This window comes from Mauremys mutica, chromosome 1, assembly GCF_020497125.1.
Source record: "Mauremys mutica isolate MM-2020 ecotype Southern chromosome 1, ASM2049712v1, whole genome shotgun sequence".
Lineage (NCBI taxonomy): Eukaryota > Metazoa > Chordata > Testudines > Geoemydidae > Mauremys > Mauremys mutica.
The window spans coordinates 170,242,076-170,266,607 of NC_059072.1; the positions used below are offsets into that span (position 1 = coordinate 170,242,076).

Consider the following 24,532-nt stretch of genomic DNA (forward strand, 5'->3'; position numbering starts at 1 on the left):
CCAGGCTAAGTACTAACACCTGAGTCTGTGTAAACTCAGCCTCTTATATCAAAAGCCTTTATCTCCTGATTTCTGAAAAACTCAGTTTGACTAGCATATACAAGCCACCACTGGAGGTGGTACCTCTCTGGAGTTGTTTATAATCTGAGCAACTCACCTTAATCACACACACCCCTCCCCCCCCGCACGGTTTTGAGCTCCTGTAGGGGTTGTGGTTACCCGCCCCCATGGAGTAGAACACAAATCATACCAAAACCATTAACAGATTTAATACAGTGATGCCCTAAGATACTGCATGGGGTCACAATTATCGGTCACACCAGAACAACCACAGAAAGCGGGTGGTGGACAGGAAGCCAGGGAGAATGTAGTAGTATTTATAAAGGGGAGCATCAGTAGTATTTGGTTTGTCATTATCTACACATAAGAAGTCTTTAGTCCTATTTCCCCATAAGCTCTCCTACCTCTCAGGCAAGTCCAGAGCTTCCTAAAGAGGCAGGCAGAGCTCTGTTGGTGCCCAACTCTCTCCACACTGAGTACCCTTCTCTCCAAGAGGATTGGCTCTCCTGCTGCTCCTTTCTAGAGCTGTTTCCCCACCTCAGCATTCCTTCCACCCCCAAGACTTTTTGAGTAGTGTCTTTTCCCTCTAGAAAGAGCTGGGTCTGGGTTAGATAGGCCCCAGGCCCCTCCCACCAGCCTTTGGGAGGATTGGATAATTGAAGCCAGTTGCATGGGGATTTTTAATCCTCCTGCATGTGACAATTTGCTCTGGAAATTTGTACCTCTTGCATTTCTGTTGTGAATTATCCCAAAAATTGCAAATAAATTCAGCTAATACTGCTAGATTTTACCCAGTTTGGGGTCACAACAATGCAAACCCCACAGAATTTAATACTGGTACACCAGAAGCCACATAGCCCTGTCTGGCATTTCAGCAACAAAACCATTGTTAGATATGGTAAGAAGAATAAATTAAGGCTATCTGGCACCACAGGCAAAGTCCACATGGATCCCCCGTGTCCTGACCCCACACACCATGTCTCTGCTTCAACTCTATGGCCCCGTCCTTCCATAGAGTGGCAGCTATTTCAGCTGAGGCCTTTCTGAGTTATTGTTTCAGGCCACATGCAGACTCAGACAACCATCATTCACTCCATTCACATTTTCAAGCTTCTCTTTGCATCCATGTGGGCCTGGAACTTCTTAAAATGAAAGCCAATATCCTGATCTCATTATGCAACTCCAGGAGATGGAGTCCTAAGCACTGGCCTTTGGTGTCTATGCCTTAAATACAGCCCTGGCAGCCAGGCAATTTCTATTTACCACAAACATCCCAAATAAAATCTTCATTTCTGAGCCACTAATTCAGTTCCATTAGTGCAGCTAGGCAAGAGTCACAGACTGTAATCCAGATTTCACGCAGTCCTTGAGCTTTTAATTCATGCCTGAAGGTTGATTCTGAAAAAACAAGCCAATGAAATGTAATGTAAAGGAAATAGGAATAAGAACCTTCTGCAGCACTTTGCTCTAGTCAGCCATTATGAAGTAATTAGCAGATATTCTACAATAAGGAGAGTACCAACCAGCAACAATTGACAGATAAATCAGAGGCCATTAAGGTCTCTTTAGAACTTTATAAATAAGCGAGAGGAAGTGAGAAGTGAAGTGAATTACTCAATTTATAATTAAATATTGTAAAATAAGCTCATATTTATGACTCACTAAAGCTTCCATCTTAAACATCAATGGTTACAGAATCAGAGAAATGTAGGGCTGGAAGGTCATCAAGGCCAACCCCCTGCATGGAGACAAGACCAAGTAAACCTAGACCATCCCTGACAGGTATGTTTGTCTAACCCATTGCTAAAAACCCAGAACCTCCTTTGGAAGCCTAACTATCCTTGTAGTTAGAAAGTTTTTCCTAATATCTAACCTAATAAACCTCTGATGAAGATTAAACCAGTTACTTCTCATCCTACCATCAGTGGACATGAGGAAAAAATTGGTCACTGTCCTCTTTGTAACAACCCTTAACATATCAAGTCCCCCCTTTAGTCTTTTCTCAAGCCTAAACATGCCCAGCTTGTTTTACCTTTCTTCATAGGTCGGCATGACAGAGTGCACCTATTGAATTCTGGGAGGCGAGCCTGTACTCTGATATTCAGATGTTAATTAGTTCCTCTTGAGAAAGCGGATGGGGGTAATTAGACAATTAGGCTGGCCAGCTGGATGGAATTAGGAGCTGTTTCTGGGGGAAGAAGGCTGGAGTGGAGCCATGTTGCATGCCAGTCAGGGTTTCTAAATCATTTATCATATCTGTTGCTCTCCTCTGGACTGTTATATCCTTGGGGCAGCCGGTGTAGGAAGCAATCACTTGAGGCCAGAGAGCAGACAGCTACCAAAACCTCCATTTTATTTACAGACACAGAGAGCTCACTCAGCCGGTTGAAACCGGCTGAGCTATCCCTTAATAGTCTAACTCAGTTGCCATAGTAACAAAACCCATGACAACCAAATACACAACATGGACTTTCTCCAATTTGCCCACATATATGATCTAGTGTATATATACAATCCTGGGGTAAATTAACTAGCCCAAAATATTGGCAACTTCAAGAAAGGAGTGAGAAAGAGACCTTACTTTTCCTTTAGAAGATACATCCCCCTGGTCTTGATTTGAGAGTTTTCTTTTAAACCTTAATGTACATCTGCACAGCAGCTGAGAGGTGTCATTCCTAGCTCAGGTAGACATACATACACTAGCTCTGCTTGAGCTAGCACCTAAAAATAGTAGAGTGGTACTCAAGGGCCGGGGGGATTGTACTTGGCCAGGTAACCTGAGCCACTGCCCATGATGCCATGGCTCAAACAAAGCTAGCATGCATACATCTACCCAAGCTCAGAACGGCACCTCCCAGAACGGCACCTCCCTGCTATGTTGCTGGTCCCTTAGGGCTTGGCTACACTGGAGAGTTGCAGCGCTGGTGGTGGGTTTACAGTGCTGCAACTTAGTCACCGTCCACACTTGCAAGGCACATACAGCGCTGCATCTCCCTGGCTGCAGCGCTGGCTGTACTCCTGCTCTGCCTGGGGTATAAGGATTGCAGCGCTGGTGATGCAGCGCTGCTCCGCAAGTGTGGCCACCAAAAGCGCTGTAATTGGCCTCCAAGGTATTCGGAGGTATCCCAGAATGCCTGTTCAGCCACTCTGCTGTTTTGTTGTGAACTCCGGGCTCCCGGAGCTTCTTATCTAAAAAACAAACACAGCTACTGTTTGCTCCAGCAGAGGCAGGCAGGGGGATTCTTTTGGAATGTTTACAGCTAGTGTTTGCTTGAGGAGAGAAGCAACACGGCAGGGGGAAAGGAGCAGCTGCTTATCTGGTCTGAAGGCTATTTGCATTTAGTGAATAAGAGAGGGGTGGGGGAAGGGGTCCAAACTTTTAAAATGATTGAAGGTTGGTGCTGTGTATCTTCCAGTCCTTAGAACTTGCAAGGCAGGGAGCTCATACAGTGTCAGCTCCAAAAATCCACTCTCTCTGTCTCCCCCACGCTCCCTGTCACACTCCACCCCACCCCCCTCTTTTGAAAAGTGTGTTGCAGCCACTTGAACGCTGGGATAGCTGCCCATAATGCACCACTCCCAACAGCGCTGCAAATGCTGCAAATGTGGCCACACTGCAGCGCTGGTAGCTGTCAGTGTGGCCACACTCCAGCGCTTTCCCTACACAGCTGTACGAAGACAGCTGTAACTCCCAGCGCTGCACATCTGCAAGTGTAGCCAAGCCCTTAGTCAACATGCTTGGATGCTACATTTCATAAATCAGCTGAAATGTGCCTCCTACTCTATCTTCTTCTCTCTAACATTACTGGGGTCTGAGTCATTCCTTTCATGCAGGAAAAAACTCATACTGTAGATTATTTTACACTTATAAGCAAAGGGAGTTACACCTATTCTGCAGGAGGACAATCAAACCATTGGGTTTCACATTCTCCTAGCTGCTTTTTGTAAGAACACGAAATGGATGTTATGATACCTGCTCCCTTGTTAATGACAGCCACAATTAAATCCAGTTTTTATTCATGGTAGTGGATACTTTGCTAAGGTTGCAAACAGTTTCTATTCCAAATCCAGTCCCCACTCCATTTGCATGTACACCTAAGTCTGCAGCAACACTCATGTTTTGGGAGCTGCATGCTTGGTCTCTGCCTTATGGTTTGTTCACTTTTTTCCAAACACTTCCAGAATCCTTTCAGCTGTTTCTCACTAAAAGTGGGCAAGGGGCAAATTTTCCCTATTATACACATAAATAAATGCATGTATGCACCGGAGACCAGCAGAGGGCCAGAATAACATAGCTGCCTGAAGCCTGAGCTCTGAGAGGACAGCAAAGCAATCTGCTTCCATTGATCCTCAAGCCTACTAATCCCCCTCCCCATGCACCACACACACCCCAAAAACAAAACTAGAACAGAGTTGCAGAGAATGGATTCTCCAAGAAAATCTGAAAATTTCAAGCTACCTCACTAAGAAAATGCTTCTGGCTCACAGCATGAAGAAACTGAGCAGACTCCAAGTGAACACATAGCAGCCAAACCAGGCAGAAATGCCAGAGTTGAAGAAAATCAAGTGGTCTGCTTTGCTAGCCATTTGGGGAGGATCTGTGAATCTAAGGCCATGGGAGATGATCTGATGACCAAGCTTTTCACAGTAAAGGAAGTAGCTGATTTGAGAGAGTCACAGGGCTAGAGGCTGGTCCAAGAGAAGCAAGTGAGGGAACCAGAGCTGCACGACAGTAATTTCATCTCTCTCTCTTTGCTCAATTTAAATGGGATGATATAGAAAACAGATCAAGGTGGAACAACATCAGAATTAAGAGACTGCCTCAATACGCTGAGGGAGGAAATCCAATCTGGCATGTATAAAGAACACCCAAAACTTTAATTGTGGAGTTGTTACATCTGAGCTCTCTGAAAGAGGTAAAAGCAGAGAGAGCAAACAGAGTGCTGATCTCATTACCTGGCCTCATACTAATCATAAAAAACCCAGAGACCCAACTGAAATGTCACAATTATCAGCAGAAAAAAAAATTGTAAAAAAGCCAGAACTCGTACTCAAAAGACCACTAGCTGCAAGTTTTCCATGACCTCTTTTGCCCTAACTTTTTAAAAGAGGAGAAGAGGTTGGGGAGGGGGATTACAGCAGCACTGAGGAGGGCGGATATCCACTGCAGATGGAGATTCCCATTTGAACCCTCATTCAGCTTCCAAAAATCAGTATTATACAATACGAGACTAAACAGGGGGGAAAAACAACACTCCCGTCACTTGGGATAGAAATCCAAATCTCAGACGTACAAGACAACTCTCCAGAGGTAGTAAATACAATAAACTGCTGAAAAACTCTTGGCAAATGGTTAAAAACCAGGAAAAAGACGACAGAAGAGACTCTAGAGACCATACTGTCACTGGCAGAAGTTCAGACACGTGAATAGTAATCCAAAAAAACTAATCAGAAAGGACTTCTTGGGAATCACCAGGAATGAACAACTGAACAGTAACTATGTTAATGTTATAAAAATAATAGTATGATGTTCACTTTAATTGGGGGTGAAGAGTAATAGGTTTGTTCTGTATTTTAAAATATAGAGTAAGTGAAGGACAATAAGTTCAAGGTTGGAGGAGATTGGAGAAAATAGAGAGGGGGAGGGAAGGAACCTTTAGAGGGTCTGTGTGAACCCATCCCATAACTCAAATGGCCAGATGGTAATCTATCCCTAAGGTTGAGGACCAAGTTCCTATAGGTGGAACAGGTACCTTCTTTTGGATTGCAATAGAAGTCTAAGTCTAAGTTCTTTTGGGGAGATTACAGGGACTCAGGGGTCAGCAAATCAGTCATTTGGGGACTGTTTTACATGTTATGTTGGTATTTTGTTTGTGGATTTAGAGTAAAGGGAACAGAGAAGAGGGGAGGTAACTGGGGAGGCAGGGAGGAATTAATACAAGAAATAGACATGGAAGCTTACAAACATTAACCATGCCATATTCCAGCACACAGTAGTAAATGCAGCATAATTAGAAACAAGAAAAATTGGCAACACAAGTGTTCATGTCATCAAACAGCTAAAGAATCATAATTTCAGGTTTAAGCTAAACTAGTTACTGTCAATGTCTCTTCCTTTCAAAATAACATCATTGAAAGTCAAAGAGCTAAATAAGGTCATTAAAAGGAACAAAAAGCCCTGGTGGAACTTAAAAACCCACTCTCAGATTATTCTACTTCAAGAAATTCATTTTCAGGAGGTGAAATTTATAGGCATGAAAGGCGACTGGTTTCAACAGACATATCTTACTTCAGCCTAAGAAAAGACGAGTGGGCATAATATTTGCTAAACATGTATCTTTTCAGATTAAACATCAATTTAAGGATAAAAAGGGAAGATTTATATTGCTGGGTTATTAATAACAGTTTAAAACCTGACAAAACTTTGGGGAAGGGGAAATTATATTTGGAGGAGACTTCAATCATACTGGGACACATCTGGGGGAAAAAAATACCCCATGTTGGATAGGGAAGCAGGTACAGCACTGACTTCCTGGTGCCAACTATTCACTCTTTCAGATTGCTGGTGAGAATTATGCCAAGGGGAAAGAGATTAATCATGTTATTTACACCTTACAATCTCTAAATCCTTAATGAAGCAGACAAGATTTGCAGAAACTGGCAACATTACAAGATCACGCATCAGTGGAAGTAATATGTGATAGCTGGGTTGGGTCCCAAAGATCACTATACTGGAAAATGAACTGCTTGCTTCTCCAGAAGAAATGCTAGAGGCAGTAGCAAGTATGAAAAGTGGGAAAACTCCAGGACCTGATAGCTTATAAAGTTCAGCTGGAAAGCCATGTAAGGAAGTATTAGTGGGTGCTTTGAGAGGTATCTTCAATGCAATTCTGTTAGGGGAGGAACTTCTACAACTTGTGAAAGAAAGAGTTATTGTGTTTGTTCTCTCTAAACAGGAAAAAGACCTTACCTTATGCAGTTCCTATAGGCCCATATCTCTGTTGAATTGTGACGAAGATTTTAGCAAAAATATTAGCTAGCCAACTGCAGTGCATGCTCTCGGTTTATATAAATCCAGATCTAACTGGATTCATTAAGGATAGATAATCATCAGACAATATCTGGGGAGTGCTTGGAATCATCCATAATACCAGAGAAAGCCTTTGATAGAGTAGAGTGGAACTTTCTGTTTCAAGTCCTGTCCCATATGGACTTCGGCCCCAATTTCCTTAAATGGATAGCTGCTCTTTACACCAGCCCAAAAGCAGCTGTTCAAGTTAATGAGATTAAATCTCCTCTGTTTGAATTACACAGAGGGACTAGGCAGGGGTGTCCACTATCTCCTTTACTTTTTGCACTGGCTATGGAGTCTTTTGCACAGAGGACAAGGAACAATGGATCCATCACAGGAATAAAAATTGCAGGAACACATCAGAAAATAGCATTATATGCAGATGTAATATTTTTATCTAAACCAAATATTTCCCTAAAATTAGTGTCTAAAGAAATCTAAGATTTTGGTAAAGCATCTGGATTTAAAGTAAATTATGTCAAATCTGAAATGCTAGCTATAAATTTGTCAGAATCTTAAAAGTCACTCTTCCAGAAAATAAATAGGCTACCAATTCTATGAGATGTGAGAATTTAAATCTCAAACAACCTGAAAGAGCTTTATGATTTAAATGTCAAACCACTCCGTGGAATACTCACAGTTAGGCACTTTTGCTGAATAGCTGGCCAACTTATTTAGCAATCAAAACTAATTTTAACTGAACCACTCTCCCCAGTACCAGTCTTACAACTCAGGCATGGTGCTTCTCAACTTTCTAGAAAATCTGTTTTATGCAGAAAGCTAACTTTAATAGAAGTGATGGCGTCCGGTCAATTAGGAAACAAAACCAGACAAGCCACAAGTTTATATCAATCTTTGCAGACAGATTTTTAAGGAAAAGTATCCCTATATGACACTTTGTGAAAAGTATGTGTATAGAAAAATTACCCCAGAGAAATAGGGTTTGATCTGGAAAAGAGGACCACAACCTCAGTCTGAAGCACAATAAAAGAAAATTCCTTTAAGATACTATTTCAGTGGTACCTCACACCAGTCAGGTTTAAAAAAAGACTGAATGGGGATAAATGTTGGCAAAATTATGGTGGAAGAAGAGATTCTATGCATAGGAGATGGATACGTCCAGTCAGAGTGTATTGGGATGCAATCTGTAACCAAATTGTTGGATATTTATCACCAAATGATCCTTTGGTAAACCTCCTGGGGCTTCCAAGTGGAATGGTCACACAAAAGGAAATGAAGAATTATTCTCTTATCTGTTAGAAGCTGCTTGGTAACTGGTAGTGTCTCAATGGAAAAATAAAAATAGCTCAACCATTGAGCAATGGTTCAAAAAAATATAAATTGTGGTTATGAAAAAAATTAACACACCAATTACCTATGCAGCAAAATAGGCAAAAGAAAGATAGATATTTGGTTACCTTTTATTCAGTACTCAAAGTACATTCATCTAACCTCCACTCCAGGATACCTGCCCCTTTTTTTTAATATTAACATTTGATAGAGACTCCTGATCTGTTAAATATAGAGATTAGTGTGTGTAAGTATGAGAGAGAGGAGACATTTCACGAAATTTAATGAAATCACTAGAAACAACATAGGTGTTGTAATGATGCACATTCTGTAATATGGCAACACCCTGTTAAATAGAAAGATCTGATGACTAGATTCCTGTATAATGTCTCTTTAAACAGAAGATAACAGTTCTAATGATTGTTTTGTTGCTCATATTTATATGGCAAGGATTTGTAAACTTGTTAAAACTTTCTCAATGAATAAGAAAAAAAAAGGATGCACTTTAGGTAGTTGTGGCAATAGCATGTGAAAAAGCTGAATCTGAACTGAACCTTTGAAAAAGCATGAGTAATTTAGCAGCACAAGTCCCATTGACTTTCAGTGGAACATGCTACTAAATCACTTACCCCTTTTTGAAAAGCCAACATTGTTAAGCTTTGGAAACTCAAGTTATGGACATTTGAATATCTATGTAGGTACATGCATATTAATTTTGCTACGTGTTAAGTTAGGCATGAAGCTAACTCAAGTTTTTGAGGAAACAGCTAGGCCCCTGAATTGTTTTGAATCACAGCAGCTTCCCTAGTATTTTAGGAACTCTACGGTCTGAAGGAAGGCATCAATCCTCTTCTCTCCACAAAAGTGCTCCCTTGGCTCCTGGTTGTCCAACCTGATCCAATATTTCAACTGTATAACCAGAAAATATCCAGCATTTAACAATCCCCTTGTTACATGAGTGGTAGCTGCACATGTGAATTGAGCCTCCACAGTATCAGTGCCAAGCTTTGCAGGATTGCTCACAATAAACAGTATTGCCCAAACATCATCAATAGGGAAGACATTGGGGCCTTACAGACAGAGCACCAGACTAGGACTGAGGAGACATAGGTTCTATTCCCAGCTCTGCTGCTGGGTGACCTTGGACCAGTCACTTCACCTCCCTGTCTTAATTTCCCCATCTATAAAATGGGGATAAGAATACTGAGCTCCTCTGTAAATGCTTTGAGATCTCTAGATGGAAAGCACGCTATAAAAGACAGGTATTTTACTTGTGTGCAAGCACTGCTCAGCTTTGGGGCTGCAGAAACAGACTGTGTTGGATGAAGTACAGCAACTGGGCACTGCCATGGGGCTTTCACACAACATGAATGTTCCCACCTCTCTAACAAGACAATTTTTAGAGATGAAAAACTTGCTTCAGGAAACCTGAAGATTTTTTTTTAATAGAAAAAAAAAAAAGGTGTGAATTGGGAACGAAAAGTCCAGACCCCTCTCTCCAGCAGAGGAGCTGTACTAATCTCTAATTATCCTCTTACATCCTCTCCCCTTCCAATGAGGGATTTCTTAAAGCAAGCAAACAGTGATAAAGCTTTGCTCCTGCTGTGATATAATCAGGAATGCTGATGTAACAGCCCCATGAGAGAACACACAGCTTTCTAATTAAGGCTATTTTTAATCCATCAAACAGCCAGATTAGTACCTAATTACATATGGAGGCAGATAAATCTTAAAGCAAGTGTGAAAATTTAGGACTAATTTGGAAGCAGTGTCTGAAGATCTAGGAGATAAGAAAGGAATGTGGACTAATAGATGATTTGTGCTTTTATTTCACAGCCTATATCACAGTACAGCAATATCCCACCATAGCATCTATTAAATATGGCACATCTGCACTTCTTGATTGTATATTTGATTTCCAGTTTCTATCAGAGGCTGAAATTGAAGTCGACTGGTATATTCAATTGCTGCTTTTTAATGATTCCATGAAGAAAATAACCATGTCTTCAAAGATGTTGCCTTTAAACCAAAGTGCTTCGTTGTCAAGGGATGATGGAAAATACAAGCTCACAGGCAATCTTCTAAAAGGCGTAGTCTTCTTAGAAGTGAAGAATCTTCAACCACGGGACGTTGGTCTGTATACCTGCAAAGTGGCACGCCTGATACCACCGCCATACCTAGAAGGAAGTAGCAATGGAACTTATATCTGTGGTAGGATTTTGCTAAGCCTCATTTTGAAACTTTTCCTTGATCTTCAACTAAATGGTGTTAGTCTGAAAGGTACAATACCGTACATCAGTCGCTATTAACATACCAGTATTGCTAACGGACACCAGACTGTTATGTTCTACAGAGAGAAACTGTAGCATGAGAAACCATCGTATGATATTTGTTGGCAAATGGTGACTTCTTAAATAGCAACTACTGTCCATACTTAAGTCTAAATTTAATGAGCAGTCTTTATCCTTAGATACAGGCATTTTTTCCCATAGTCTGGAAAAAAAAACAAAAAAACCCCAATCTCCCCGCCACCCCACACACACACTTTAATGCTAATGCAAAATGCTGTATCAACAACAGCTCTGGAGACTGCAGTTCTAGGTTTATCCACAGACCCAGTATGCCAGGGACATCAGCAATTCACAAGTTTCCCCACTCTACCATGCATTTTACTGCTGTTTTGGTACAGTACTGCCCTCTAGTGACTAGCCTACAGAATAGAAGAGCCTTACTGCTACTAAAGTACCTAGCACAAATTGGGTGTTATGTAAATATCACATCCTCAGTATTCCAGTTAAAAAGTTTCTTCTTTAGCCTAAGTCACGAACTTTGCGTTTTGGAAATAACCCCATTTTTAAATGTCACACCCATGTGCTGAAGCAGATAACTGATGCTTTCATACATAAAGTCATAGGTTTATTTATACCATCCAGGGCTGAATGTGTATTTATAAATGGTTATTCATTTCAGTAAAATATAGATTATATACTATAGAACAAGATGCTCTTAAAGTCACACTAGCAAAACTACAACCTATGAACTATTGGCTTTCTGTGTCAGACATGAAATATTAAAACAATGTTCATGATTTTTAAGATTAAAACTTTTAAGAGTCCCAATACAGTTATATATTTCCAGCTGGTTTCTAATTTCTCGGCCCTGTTTTTAGACAGTGAAACATTTTTGCATACTAACTTGCAAATGGCTTGACATTTTGTTTTCCAAAAGCCCTTTTGGAATCCCTGTGTTTTGACTCTGCAAAAACAACAAACATTTCTCTTGAAGTGTGTGGGATTTTTTTGCTGTTGTTTTTGTAAAAGAAACTACAAGGCAAAAGCCTACCTTTTTGTGCAAAGCTCAATGAAACCTGAGGGGAGAATATATGCTTCAGAACCAGGTTTTATTTTAAATTGTACTATTTTATGCTTAGGAATAGAAGATACATTGCAAGATTCCTGCAAGTCATCAGAAACTAAATTTGTCATATGCTTGGGGACCCTGGCAGCCTATACATTTGTGATCATCATGGCTACCATAATTTATGTACTGGTAAGCACACCATTTTAATGAGTAGATTTCCCAGAGTGACATAGCAGCATTTTGTTTACAGTGAGGTCCTGTTTCTACTCAATTTTGACAAGACTACAAAATAACTGACTTGTCCAAGGCCAGGGAGTATGTATTCAGACATGTCTAATGCACTCACCATTCTGGTATCTAGGTGTGCAGACCGGACCAGGGAATGGGCAACTCTTCACGTGAATCTTCCCCTTTTGAGATCTGAAAGAACTATTAGTTTACCAAAGAATTTCTTTCCTGAAAGCATTAAAATTGTGCAACACATTCACAGCAAACCACTGGGTTTGGATTAGCTCTCCAAAGAACTAGGGACCAAGTTATCATTTCAGGTCAAACTACCCTGCAGCACACTGGGACTTGTCATGGTTTGGGCCCAAAACCAAGGTGAAATGCAGGGATTTGGGGTGAATGCCACTGAGTTTTTGCAGGTTGTACAAACCTGAACTCAAAATAAACACAACAGGAGAAAAACCTGCAATACAGCAGGGAACTAAATATGAAGTTCCACCTACCCATCTTATGCATTTATATGGCCCCCAGTCCTGCAGTATGGAGGCTCTCACAATGTATTTATCCTCACAGCCCCGCTTGAGGTAGGGAAGTCCTAGTATCCCCATTGTACAGGTGGGGAATGGAGTGACAGAGAGGCTAAAGTCACTGAATCAGAGGTGTGACTGCAGCATCTGTAGCCGTACCAGAGCTAGTTTTAATCTAGCTAGCTTGGATACCAATAGCAGTGAAGCTGTGACAACATACACTAAAGCACAGGCTAGTCACCACTGCCAGAGTACACAGCCAGGGTCCTGGGTGGGCTCATGCTGTAGACCATGCCGCCACAGCCTCACTGCTCTCAGAACTTGAACTAGCTAGATGAAAGCTAGCTCAGGGACATCTACATGTGCTGCAATCACTCCTCCAGCTGCAGCCTAGGGATACCCTTAGTGATTTGACCAAGGTCACACAGGAAGTCTGGGGCATAAGAACAAAAACGTCTCCTATGGGGTATATCAAATAGGTTGAAGTAGGAAATAGTAGAAATTCCACAAGAAAATTTTGTTGTCAAAAAGCCAGATCCCAGCATCCCCAGTAAATTGCAATAACCTTCCAGACTTTGGAGGATTTATTTGAACTGCAACATCGGAGTGTTTCCCATTAGGAATTAGAAGCTGCAAGCCTTGTAGTTCCAGGTCCTTTCTTCTTTAGATCAGTCTGCTATTGCCCTCCTTGCGTTATTTCAGTCTGACTCTTCTTTGTTTATATCTTAAAGCATTTTGGGAGATTACTTTTTCTTTGAAGTTTATTACTGTGCCTCCAGTCACTCCCAAAGTTACCAGAAATGATTAGAAAAAAAACCCCACCCTGCACCTGCAACCATTTGGGATATTAAATGTTTACTTAGTAACATTTTTAGTCTTTTATACCAGGTTACACTGGAAATATTTTCCCCATTCCTTGTGTCTACTGAGTTGCATATCAGCTTGAACAGTTGTAATTACTAAAACAAAAAGATCTAGACGAAGGAAGGGGAAGAGGCTGCAGCTTTGATGATCATCCCAGAAATCAAAGTTCTGGTCTAAACTGCACAGGGACTAACAACAAACTCAGATCTGAATTACGGAGACAGTGTAGTCGTCCACTCTTCTGAACTCTCGCTAGAAATTAAAAACTATGTTTCTCGCCTCTGGCAAGATAGCAACAACAGAAGGTAGTTCTGCTCTTTCCCCATCAGAGAAAACTAGTGTGTAAAGCAATTGTAAAGCCTCCAATCAAAGGCACTTTTGGTCAAGGACTGTCTCTTCCTCTGTGTTTGGAAAGTGCCTAGCACATTATGGCTGCTACTGCAATCCAAGTAACAGTTGCACTTTATACTAAGGGTAAATTTAATAAATAGTTTATAAAGCTTTAATTAATGGGTTATAAGCATGTTACAGGCAAAAGTGTCATATGCTTCTAGTCATCTAGAACACATTAAATGCTTCTAGAGGATGTTATGGATGATAAGCAACAGAAACAATGGACTTTTAATACATAGCTAATCAATCAGCCTTTTGCTTACATATACAGATGTACTCCTCATAATGTGATCTAAATGATAATAGATAATACTAAGAACAAACTGCTATAGACAAATTCTGCCTTGGAAGCCATTCTTCCCTGACCCACCCTAATATCAGGCAGTCTCTTTGTGCAAGGGAAGCCTTCAGAAAGGCATGCTGGCAGGAATACTGCCGTACAGCTTGTGTTTTACATTAGACACTGGGTATTTGGGTTTTGTTTCAGCTGCTTTTGGGTACAGAACATGATTTACAAATCTGTGTAGCCTTAAATTGGCTTTGTTGTTGGGTAGGAGCTAAGTAGATCCTCTCTATATTGCATTATGCAGGAGACACTTACCAGTCTAATTGCAGGACTCCTTCAACCCCTAAGTTTCACAACAACCCAGCCATCTTACTCCACTCCTCACAGATTTAAGAGTCATTGCCACGATGAAGTCTTATTACTAAAAATTTTTACATGCACTAAGTACATGAGAAATAAGTGAAATTAAACTATATGTGTCAAACAAGATGAACCAAGTACAGTCTGTGGTGCAGAATTCTTGTTCACTACCTAATGCACAGAATTTACTCACTCAAAGGAGCTTCCAGGACAGTGAGACTCAAGAGTTATAAATAAAAGCATATTATATATTTTCTGCTAGTGTTTTATATTTCATTCTGAGATGCATAGACTTATAGGCTTTAAGGCCAGATGGGACCATCGTGATTATCTACTCTGACTTCCTGCACATTGCAGGCCACAGACTCTCACCCACCCATTCCTGTAATAGACCCATAACCTCTGGCTGAGTTAATGAAGTTCTCAAATCATGATCTGAGGACTTCAAGTTACAGAGAATTCACCATTTACACTAGTTTAAAATCTGCAAGTGACCCATGACCCAGGCTGCAGAGGAAGGTGAAAACCCCACAGGGTCTTTGCCAATCTGACCTGAGGAGTGGGGGATTCCTTCCTGATCCCAAATATGGCGATCAGTTAGACCACGAGCATGTGGGCAAGTCCCACCAGCAGGGCCGGCTCTAGGTTTTTTGCCACCCCAAGCAAAAAAAAATTTGGCTGCCCCCTGTCCCAGCCCTGGGCTCCCCCCCCCGCACCTCCCTGCTGCCCCAGCCCTAGGCTCTCCCCCCCCCACACCCCCTGCCGCCCCAGCACTGGGCTTCCCCCTTTTCCCCCCCCCACCAGTGCCCTTCCCCCACCCCGCTGCCACCCCAGCCCTGGGCTCTCCCCTTCCCCCCACCAGTGCCCCCCCCCACCTCCTGCTGCCCCAGCTCTGGCCTCTCCCCCCCCCACCTGCACCCTCCTTCTGCCACAGCCCTGGGTCACTGGTAACTCGCTCCCAGGGCGGGTCATTCAGCCGGAATTTTGGATGTGCACAAAACACAGACAGGATTGGTTCCCATATGGTTACAGAGCTGCAGTAAAGTGGAACAATTTTCAGCTTGTGTGATTGGAGGGTATCTGGATGCATATTATAAGACTGTCCTCCATAAATGAGGAAAAGTTGAGGTGCCTTTATTATTCTTTTGTTCTACTCTTTCTTTCTATGGGGAATTTGCCAAGGCAATATTAGTGTTTTCCTTTTAAACAAACAAAAAAAAGGCAATGGCTGTTGAAAATAGCAATTCCAGTCCTAATAGCCACTGGGAAGCATTTCTTGCTCAATTTTCTCCTACTTTTTCTACAGCAAGTTACAGTGGATCAGTATATTTGATTTGGGAGAAATGAAGTAACAGCTGCCCAATCTGAGCTTGAGCACTCCTGAATTTTGGGGTATTCAAATCTGGAAGGCAGGTGCTGGGTGTGTGTTGGGGGGGGGTGCTGTGCGCTCCACGGGGGAGCACGGCAGCATGTATGCAGCAGCGTGTCTGGAGCTGCGAGGAGCCAGACACGCTGGTCTGAGTGGCACGGTAAGGGGGCAGGGGGGTTGGAGAAGGGGTAGGAGGTTCCAGCGGGGGCAGTCAAGGGACAGGGAGCAGGAGGGTTTGGATGGGGCGGAGGTTCGGGGGGGCAGTCAGGGGCAGGGAGAAGCGGGGTTGGATGGGGCGGAGGTTCGGGGGGGCAGTCAGGGGACAGGCAGCAGTAGGATAGGCATGGGAGTCCCAGGGGTTTGTCAGGGGACAGGTAGGGGGTGGGGTCCTGGGGGGAAATTGGGGGGGGGTCTCAGGAGGGGGCAGTTGGGGACAAGGAGAAAGGAGGCTTAGATAAGGGGTGGGGTCCCGGGAGGGGGTGATCAGGGTACAGGGAGCGGGGGAGGGGCTGGATGGGTTGGGGTTTCTGTGGGGGGCAGTCGGAGGGAGTGGATGGTGGCTTCCCTCCCCCTGGAGTGTCCTGTTTTTTGAATGTTAAAATACGGTCTCCCTACCATTCACAGCACTCTGCCGCATGAGGTCCCCCCTTCCTTTCCAGTTGGTAGTGGCCAAGGGAATGCTGGGAAATGTAGTTCTTTCCCTGCTCCAGGACTGGCTCTATAGGCAGGGAGCTAACCAAGGAACTACAGCTCCCAGAGCCCCCTGTTGATTCTCAGCTTCCCTGCCGCCCCTGGAAATGGGCTGCCCCAAGCAGGTGCTTGCTTTGCTGGTGCCTAGAGCCGCCCCTGCCCACCAGCCAGACACCTGGGAAATAATTCTTTGTAGAAACACAGAGCCCTCCCTATCTAGTGTCCCTTCACTGGTCATTGATGATATTCACTGCTAGCAGTAAAAGATCGGCTATATGCCATTGTAGGCAGTCCCATCATACCATCCCCTCCATAAACCTATCAAGCTCAGTCTTCAAGCCAGTTAGTTTTTTTGCCCTCACTGCTCCCCTTGGAAGGCTGTTTCAGAAATTCACTTCTCCGATTGTTAGAAACCTTCATGTAATTTCAAGCCTAAACTTGTCAATGGCCAGTTTATAGCCATTTGTTCTTGTATCCACGCTGGCACTTCCAGGGAAGGACAGGAGTTATTTAAGTTTTCATCCCTCTGATGTATTTATATAGAGCAATCATCTCTCTCCTCAGCCTTCTTTTAGTTAGGCTAAACAAGCCAAACTCTTTGAGTCTCCTCTCATAAGGTAGGTTTTCCATTCCTTGGATCATGTTAGTAGCCTCTCTCTGCATCTGTTGCAATTTGAATTAATCTTTCTTAAACACGGGAGACCAGAATTGCACACAGTATTCCAGATGCGGTCTCACCAGTGCCTCATATAATAGCACTAACACTTCCGTTTCTACTGGAAATACCTTGCCTGATGCATCCTACGACTGCATTAGTTTTTTTCACAGCCACATCACATTGGCAGCTCAGTCATCCTGTGATCAATCAATACACCTAGGTCTTTCTCCTCCTCAGTCTCTGCTGACTGATAAGTCACCAATTTATAGCAAAAATTGATATTATTAGTCTTTAAGTGCATGACCTTGCACTTAGCATTATTAAATTTCATCCCAATTCTATTACTCCAGTTTTCAAAGTCATCCAGATCTTCTTGTGGGATATTCCAGTCCTCCTCCATATTGGCAATACTTCCCAACTTTGTGTCATCCACAAAATTTTATTAGCACACGCCCACTTTTTGTGCCAGGGTCAATAATAAGAATGTTAAATAAAATTGGTCCCAAGACTGGTCTATGAGAATCTCCACTAGTAATTTCCCTCCAGCCTGACAGTTCACCTTTCAGTATGACACATTGTAGTCTCCCCTTTAATCAGTTTCTTATGCACCTTTCAATTCTCATATTAATCCCCATCTTCTCCAATTTAACTAATAATTTCCCATGTGGAACTGTATGAAATGCCTTACTGAAATCCAGGTAGATTAGATTTACTGCACATCCTTTGCCAAAAATCAGTTAGCTTCTCAAAGAAGGAGATCAGGCATGATCTACCTTTTCTAAAGCCATGTTGTATTTTATCCCAATTACCATTTACCTCTACGTCCTTAACTATTTTCTCTTTCAAAATTTGTTCCAAGACCTTGAATACAATTGAGGTCAAACTTACAGCCCTAGATCATTTCCCCCCCTTCTTAAAAATAGGAGCTACATTAGCAATTCTCCATTCATAGGGTGTGACCCCTGAATTTACAGATTCATTAAAAATCCTTGCTAATGGGCTTGCAATTTCATGTGCCGGCTCCTTGAATATTCTTGGATGGAGATTTTCTCGGCCCCCGATTTAGACCCATTAGTTCCATCTTGAATGTAGTAATTTCTACTTCCATATCCTTGTTCCCATTCGCCACCCTGCCACTCCCCCTCAGCTCTTCATTTGCTTTACTAAAAACTGAGGTAAAGTATTTGTTTAGGTGTTGGGCACTGTCTAGATTATCTTTAATTTCCACCCCATCCTCAGTGTTTAGCATCCCACTTCTTCTTTCCTTGTTTTCTTTTTATTTATATAGCTAAGAGACCTTTTACTATTGGTTTTACTGTACTTTGCAAGGTCCAACTCTGCTTGGCTTTTGGAAGATCTCACTTTGTCCCTACACTTTTTGACCTCCAAGAGGTAGCTTTTCTTGCTGAGCCAGCCCATCTTCCATTCCTCACGTTCCATTCTGCTTTCTCTTAATAAAAGAGTGAGAGATACTGTTCAGCTTGGTCTGCCACCTTTCCCTATGAATTTTTTCCCCCTTGCTTGAGATGCAGTCTTCAAATACTTTAAGTCAAAGTTGCAAAAACTAATGCCAAGCCTCCGCCACATTCAGATGCTCGAGTTCTTCAATCCAATCCACTTCCCTAACTAATTCCCTTAAAAAAAAAAGTTTGCCTTTTTGAAATGAAGGAGCCTAGTTGCAGATTTATTTTTATTTATCTTTCCATTTAGTTTAAACTGAATTAGCTCCTACAACCATTTCTTCTAGGACAGGGGTTCTCAAACTGGGGGTCGGGACCCCTCAGGGGGTTGCAAGGTCATTACATGGGAGGTCACGAGCTGTCAACCTCCACCCCAAACCCCACTTGCCTCCAGCATTTATAATGGTGTTAAATATATAAAAAAGTGTTTTTAATTTATAATGAGGGGAGTGCTGCGCTCAGAGGCTTGTGATGGGAAAGGGGTCGCCAGTAAAAAAGTTTGAGACTCACTGTTCAAGGGGGTCCTCACTACTCACCAATACCAAATCTAAAATGATATCACCTTTTGTTGGTTCAGTGATTATTGAGTGAAGAAATATAATGGCTATCACATTCAGGAAAATCTAGGCCCTACCATTATTAGTAGCTCTTGTCCTCCAATCTATAGCTGTGAAATTAAAGTCTTCCATAATCACACAATTCTGAGTACTATTTATTTCATTACACACATTAAAGACATCTCTATCCACATCTGAATCGGATTCTGGTGGTCTGTAGAATACCCCCAAGCACTATCCCAAGGGAACCTCTAGTAGCTTTCTTCCCCAAAGTGATTTTGGCCCAGACTCTTATCCATCCATCACTTGTAATTGTTTTTACAGTCTACCTCATCATTAATATACAATGCTACTACATCACTTAGCCTTTATTTCTGTCTTTCCTGAACAGCACATATACTTCAATAGCTATACTCCAGTCATGACTATTATTCCACCATGTTTGTTATCCCTGTAATATCTGGTTTTACTTCCTGTACCAGTAGTTCTAGTGCTTCCATTTTGTTACCCAGGATCCATGCATTGGCATACAAACATCTTAGTTGTTGCTGCTTGGCTTCACCCACATTCTTCCTGACTGGATACAGTCATTTTACTGCCAGTGTCGCCTATCTGACTGTTAGTGACAATACTAAGGAAGCTGTCTTTCCTCTTAATGTCCATTCTCCTACCCACTGCTCTTCCTTTCTCCATTGCTGTATCCTTTCTTACTTGATTTTCCTCCCACTCAATGACAGAATCAGGTGTGGAGATCACTGAGTGTGTCCTGACTGTCTCCCCCAAATTCCCGGTTTAAAAGCTCTTTTAATCAATTATGTCAACCTCCACTGCAGAAGTCTATTTCCCTCCCTATGTAGGTGAAGTCCATTCCATACAAACAGTCCTCTCCCCATGAATGCCTCCTAGTGGTCAAACATCACAAATCCCTCCTTATAGCACCACTGCTTGAGCTATCTGTTGATCATCATACCTTCATTCTCCTCTAGGGATGGGGACCTGAAGATCACCTGAGCCTCCATTTCCTTAAGTGTCTTCCCCAGCCTGACAGTCTCCCTTGATACGTTCCAGTGAGAATCTAGCTGTATCATTTGTTCCCACATGAAGGGCAAATCAGTGGATTCTTTCCTGCTCCTATTAGGATCCTCTTCAGCCTCAGGTCCACATCCCATATCTTAGCTCTTGGAAGACAGCACACCCTTCTGTTCTCTGGATCAGCTCTAGGGACAGGCCTGTCTATTCTTAGTAGTGAGTCACCAATAATGTAGACTTACCTTTTCTTGGTGATGGCATGATTCTCCAGCCTTCCTTCTGTTCTTTTTGGCTTCAAGTCGTCTTGTTTTTTAATACTCCCTTGCAATCTTCTGAGAGTCATTCTGCATCCTCCTGGGGCTCTGAACTCTGGGTATCTCCATTGGCTCTTCCCCTCTTCTTACAGGACTAGCTTCTCTTTTTCCTGGCCTTCCCACCTTCTGTTACTGCCTACTGGGCCCCTTCTTCATTTTCCAACTCAGCAAAGCTATTCCTGAGCTCTATTTCTCCTTCACTAGCTGGTCTTTTCCTCTGCTTGGTTCTCATAGTCACATGCTTCCACTGGCCACTTTCCTCACCCAGCAGTCTCCCCTCAGAGTTCTTCAGCCCAGCTTGCATCCGCCAGTCTTGACTTTTCCCTTCAGCTCCTCTCACCTTCCCTCATCATCTGCTTGAATCCCCTTAAAATTCAACCATACTTTCCACCTGCATCTCCAAGCCTTGGATCTTTTCTTCATCAGCTCTATCTGGTGGTACTCCATACAAAGCTTTTTCATGTACAACAACCCACAGCTTCCACATCCAGTCATCTTCATTGCTTCTTCCATTCCTTGGGTCACTACCACTGCTGACTATCATGGCCTTTCTGCCTAACCTCCTGTCAAGGAAAATGAAAAACCAAAACTCCAAACACGCCCCTCTCCAAACTCCCCCATTTACAGTTCTGTTTGCTGACTCCTGTGCCACTGGCTGATTGTTTAACTGCCTATATAGGACCTATAATCAGGGAAACCCCACCCCAATCAGGGTTCGGCTTCTCTCACAGTACAGTGCCCCATACCACCCTTTACAAACTGAAGAGAAAACACACACACACACACACCCCGAGCCCCCAAGGAACATGGGCTTGCCTCCTCCCTTCTCTTCCAAGAGATTTTCCACTCAAGCTTCCCTATACTTCTTACTATTCCTCTGAAGCCACGCGGCTGCATTTTATTAATTCATTTTTCAACCTTTACTTTTGATCCATACCCAAAATGTAAGGCAGCTGATTAATGGTCCCGAGGAGCCACTAAAGAGAAAGAAAAGGTTGGCGTTTCACAAGGCTGCCATGAAAACGGAAATGCTGAATTATAATAGCGGAACATTCTGATGGACAAGAGACTGGGTTTTTGCCCTCTTATACTGGAGGTGTCAAACAGAAAATTAACTTCACTCAGAAGTGAATTAAAAAAGAAAACTACTCAACATTGGCCTGTGCCTCAGATCCAAGCACCCCTGACTTTTCTGACATTTGGATGGAGAGAGTCTTCACAGCCTGGATGCCTCTGCCTCAGCCACTTCATTTTATGTCCATATTGGTTGTAAAATCTACATCATGATTGAAATATACAGGCTTTCACTAATATCCAGTGTGAAACCCAACTACAGACAGACATTTTTGATAAGTGGAGTGCCAAGTTCCATTTGAAACATTATTACCTAATAGATCAATTTAAAGTCAGAGGTACTGATGTTTTTATGGCCTCTACATTCAGAATAATGGGTCTCTAGTCACAGAGGCTTCATAATTTGAACAGAGGGCATCTTTGAGATTGACAATGTGATTTATAAATCTTGCATCATGAGTTGAGAATCATTATGTAAATCAGAAATGTTTCTTGAAGTGAAAATTGCTGTTGCTTTGATGAATGAAATCTGTGTGTTCTTTGGAGAAATGATTTAAATTCATAATCCCACCACATACTTTCATGGGAATAACATTATGCTAATGAAGCCTGTTATCGATTTGTAATCCTACCTAATTAAATTTGAGCAATGGCTCGTCACGTAAAAACATATGTAGTTTAATTTCTTGTGTGACTCACCGTCATGCCATGGCCTATAAAGGATCACACACAGTCTATGTCAACACATAAACAAGAAAAACTCTCACAATCGGGGGCAATTGTCAGGTGGAAGATCATGTGTCTTCTATTTTATGCTCAAAGTAATACTTGGTATTATCTGATTGTTTATTTTTGTCAGACTATTGACATCAGAAACGTTGAGTCTTGCATGGGGCCTGATCAGTCTCATAAGGGACTGAAAAAATGAATCAGCTATTATTACAAATGGCTGCTTTTTCTTTGGTCTTTCACGTAGTATACGATATTTTAAAGACCTGAAGTGCATTTTCCCTGGCAGATGGAAAGACATGAAGAAAATAAACTAGCATTGATGGGGGAGGGTGGGTGGAGAGAAATCCTACATTGTGTGTGACTGGTGAAGTTATAACTAACTACACTAGAATCCACATTTAAATCATCACTACTTACCCCTCCTCTTCTTATGAGCTGCTAGTCTCTCCTGCACTGTTGCTTCCTAAATATCTGATAAGCCAACCATTTCAAGTCATCCAAGCAGTGTCAATGATTAGGATCACACTGTGTTATTGTTTATTTGATCTATTTATTTAGGTCTTATAGTTGTGTCTGTGTTTTAAAGCAGCAGCAGCTTCCCCATAATTAAAGTTTCATCCAGCTTCCATTTTATAGACCTCTTTTAGCACTCTGAGAACTTTGGCTTGAAATGTGTTCTTGACCTGAAAACTGCCATATTGACCCTAAAAACAGAGAAGAAATTTGAAAAATTTGAAGAAAATCCAACTGTATTTGAGTTACAAATTATTAAGAGTGACCCTGATTGAAGTTTTAGCTGTTGTCTAATGTTTCTCTCTTCCTCAAAAATTGCATGTTGCTATTGTTCCTTCACACTTTCACATAGGTAAATCTCCATGAACGTTTGTTCACAGGCTATATTTGAAGAACTTAGATTGTTTTTAAGCAAAGCAGCGTGGCTGAGGACAATTTTGACTACAGTCCTGCCCACCCTGATGTCAGTGGGAGATTTTTTGCTATGAACTTGAGTGAGAGCAGAATCGGGTGCAATGGATTTGTTACAGGAAGCTCATTATCTTTACCCCAATGGTGATAAAGCAACACTGACAAATTAAGAAGTCAGAATAGAAGTCAATTCTTGTGTGTATAAGATGTGCCTGTGTAGCTTTCACAGATTACACGCTTACTGTTTATGTAACACATCTTAATGTTTTCTTTACAGGTTAGAAGAAAATCTACCTGCACAAGTTCTCCACTGCCAAGCAGAGACTCTCTGATATACGTGGATATGAATTTTGCAAAAGAAAGCACTGGTGATGAATGAAAACTATGGAGCTAGAAATGTTGGAAAGTGGCTATCTGCCTTTGTTGAAAAATTCTAGAATGATTGGATTTTTTATCATAAAGCATGATGGGTGTAGAGCACTATATGCTTAAGAATAGCATTAGTTTGCTGGGATTTTGATTCGTTTGTTTTTTAAACATTGTAGAACTAGAATTTGTTATTGCAGCATGTAGTTCAGGCCCTTCATCAGCAAGGCACTTAAGCATCACTTGAGGTTAAGCAAGTGCTTATGTCCCATGGAGCTCAATGATTAGCTATTGTTAGTTGCACAATATCTTTATTATTTTTTATGGTTTCTCTTACCACTTGTGTTGTATTTTAGCCTTTACAAGAAGCCAATCTTTTCGTGGCTGCCTAAATAATAGGGATTGCAGCAACTTGACAACAGTTCTTTTGGTTTGTTTTCAAAAGCAACCACCATGAACCCCTGCATTATGAAGCAGTCTGATGAACTAGTGAACACGGTAAAGGAGCCATTCAGCTTGATGGAAGAGCAAGGCCCGAACCAGTTGCATGTCTTAGTGATTCTGAGTCACTTTTCTCAACAGTAAAATTTTTTAAGCTGTGTTCTGGCCAAGTTCTAGTTTGACTGTTTGTTTTCAGCATGCCTACAATCCCTTTCACTTTCAACTAGATAGAGACAATATCCTTCTTAGCTTCCAGTGTTGCTTTGAGCTGTGAAACCACTACTGCTCGCAAAGATACCTGCATGTCAGAGGTGAGACTAATAATGACTGGGTATGGGGATGAAAATAATTCAGTTAGGAAAGTTTCTACTCTTAAATGTAAGGGTCATTAGAAAACCATGAAATCCTATTTTTTCCCCTTCACATTAGGAGAACACATAGAATCTCTGAGCATTAGAAATGAAAGCCAGTTCCTACA

At 42.0% G+C, this 24,532-nt stretch overlaps 1 protein-coding gene across 1 annotated transcript; it reads left to right on the forward strand.

Moving 5' to 3' along the window:
• The first annotated feature begins 1,584 nt into the window (after nucleotides 1-1,584).
• Nucleotides 1,585-24,198, forward strand: LOC123352718 (sodium channel subunit beta-2-like). Its single transcript, XM_044993241.1, has 5 exons — nucleotides 1,585-1,842; nucleotides 10,259-10,633; nucleotides 11,853-11,971; nucleotides 23,525-23,615; nucleotides 24,059-24,198. The coding sequence occupies exons 1-5, from the start codon at nucleotides 1,746-1,748 to the stop codon at nucleotides 24,196-24,198; spliced, it is 822 nt and encodes a 273-aa protein (XP_044849176.1). The 5' UTR covers nucleotides 1,585-1,745.
• The last annotated feature ends 334 nt before the right edge of the window (nucleotides 24,199-24,532 follow it).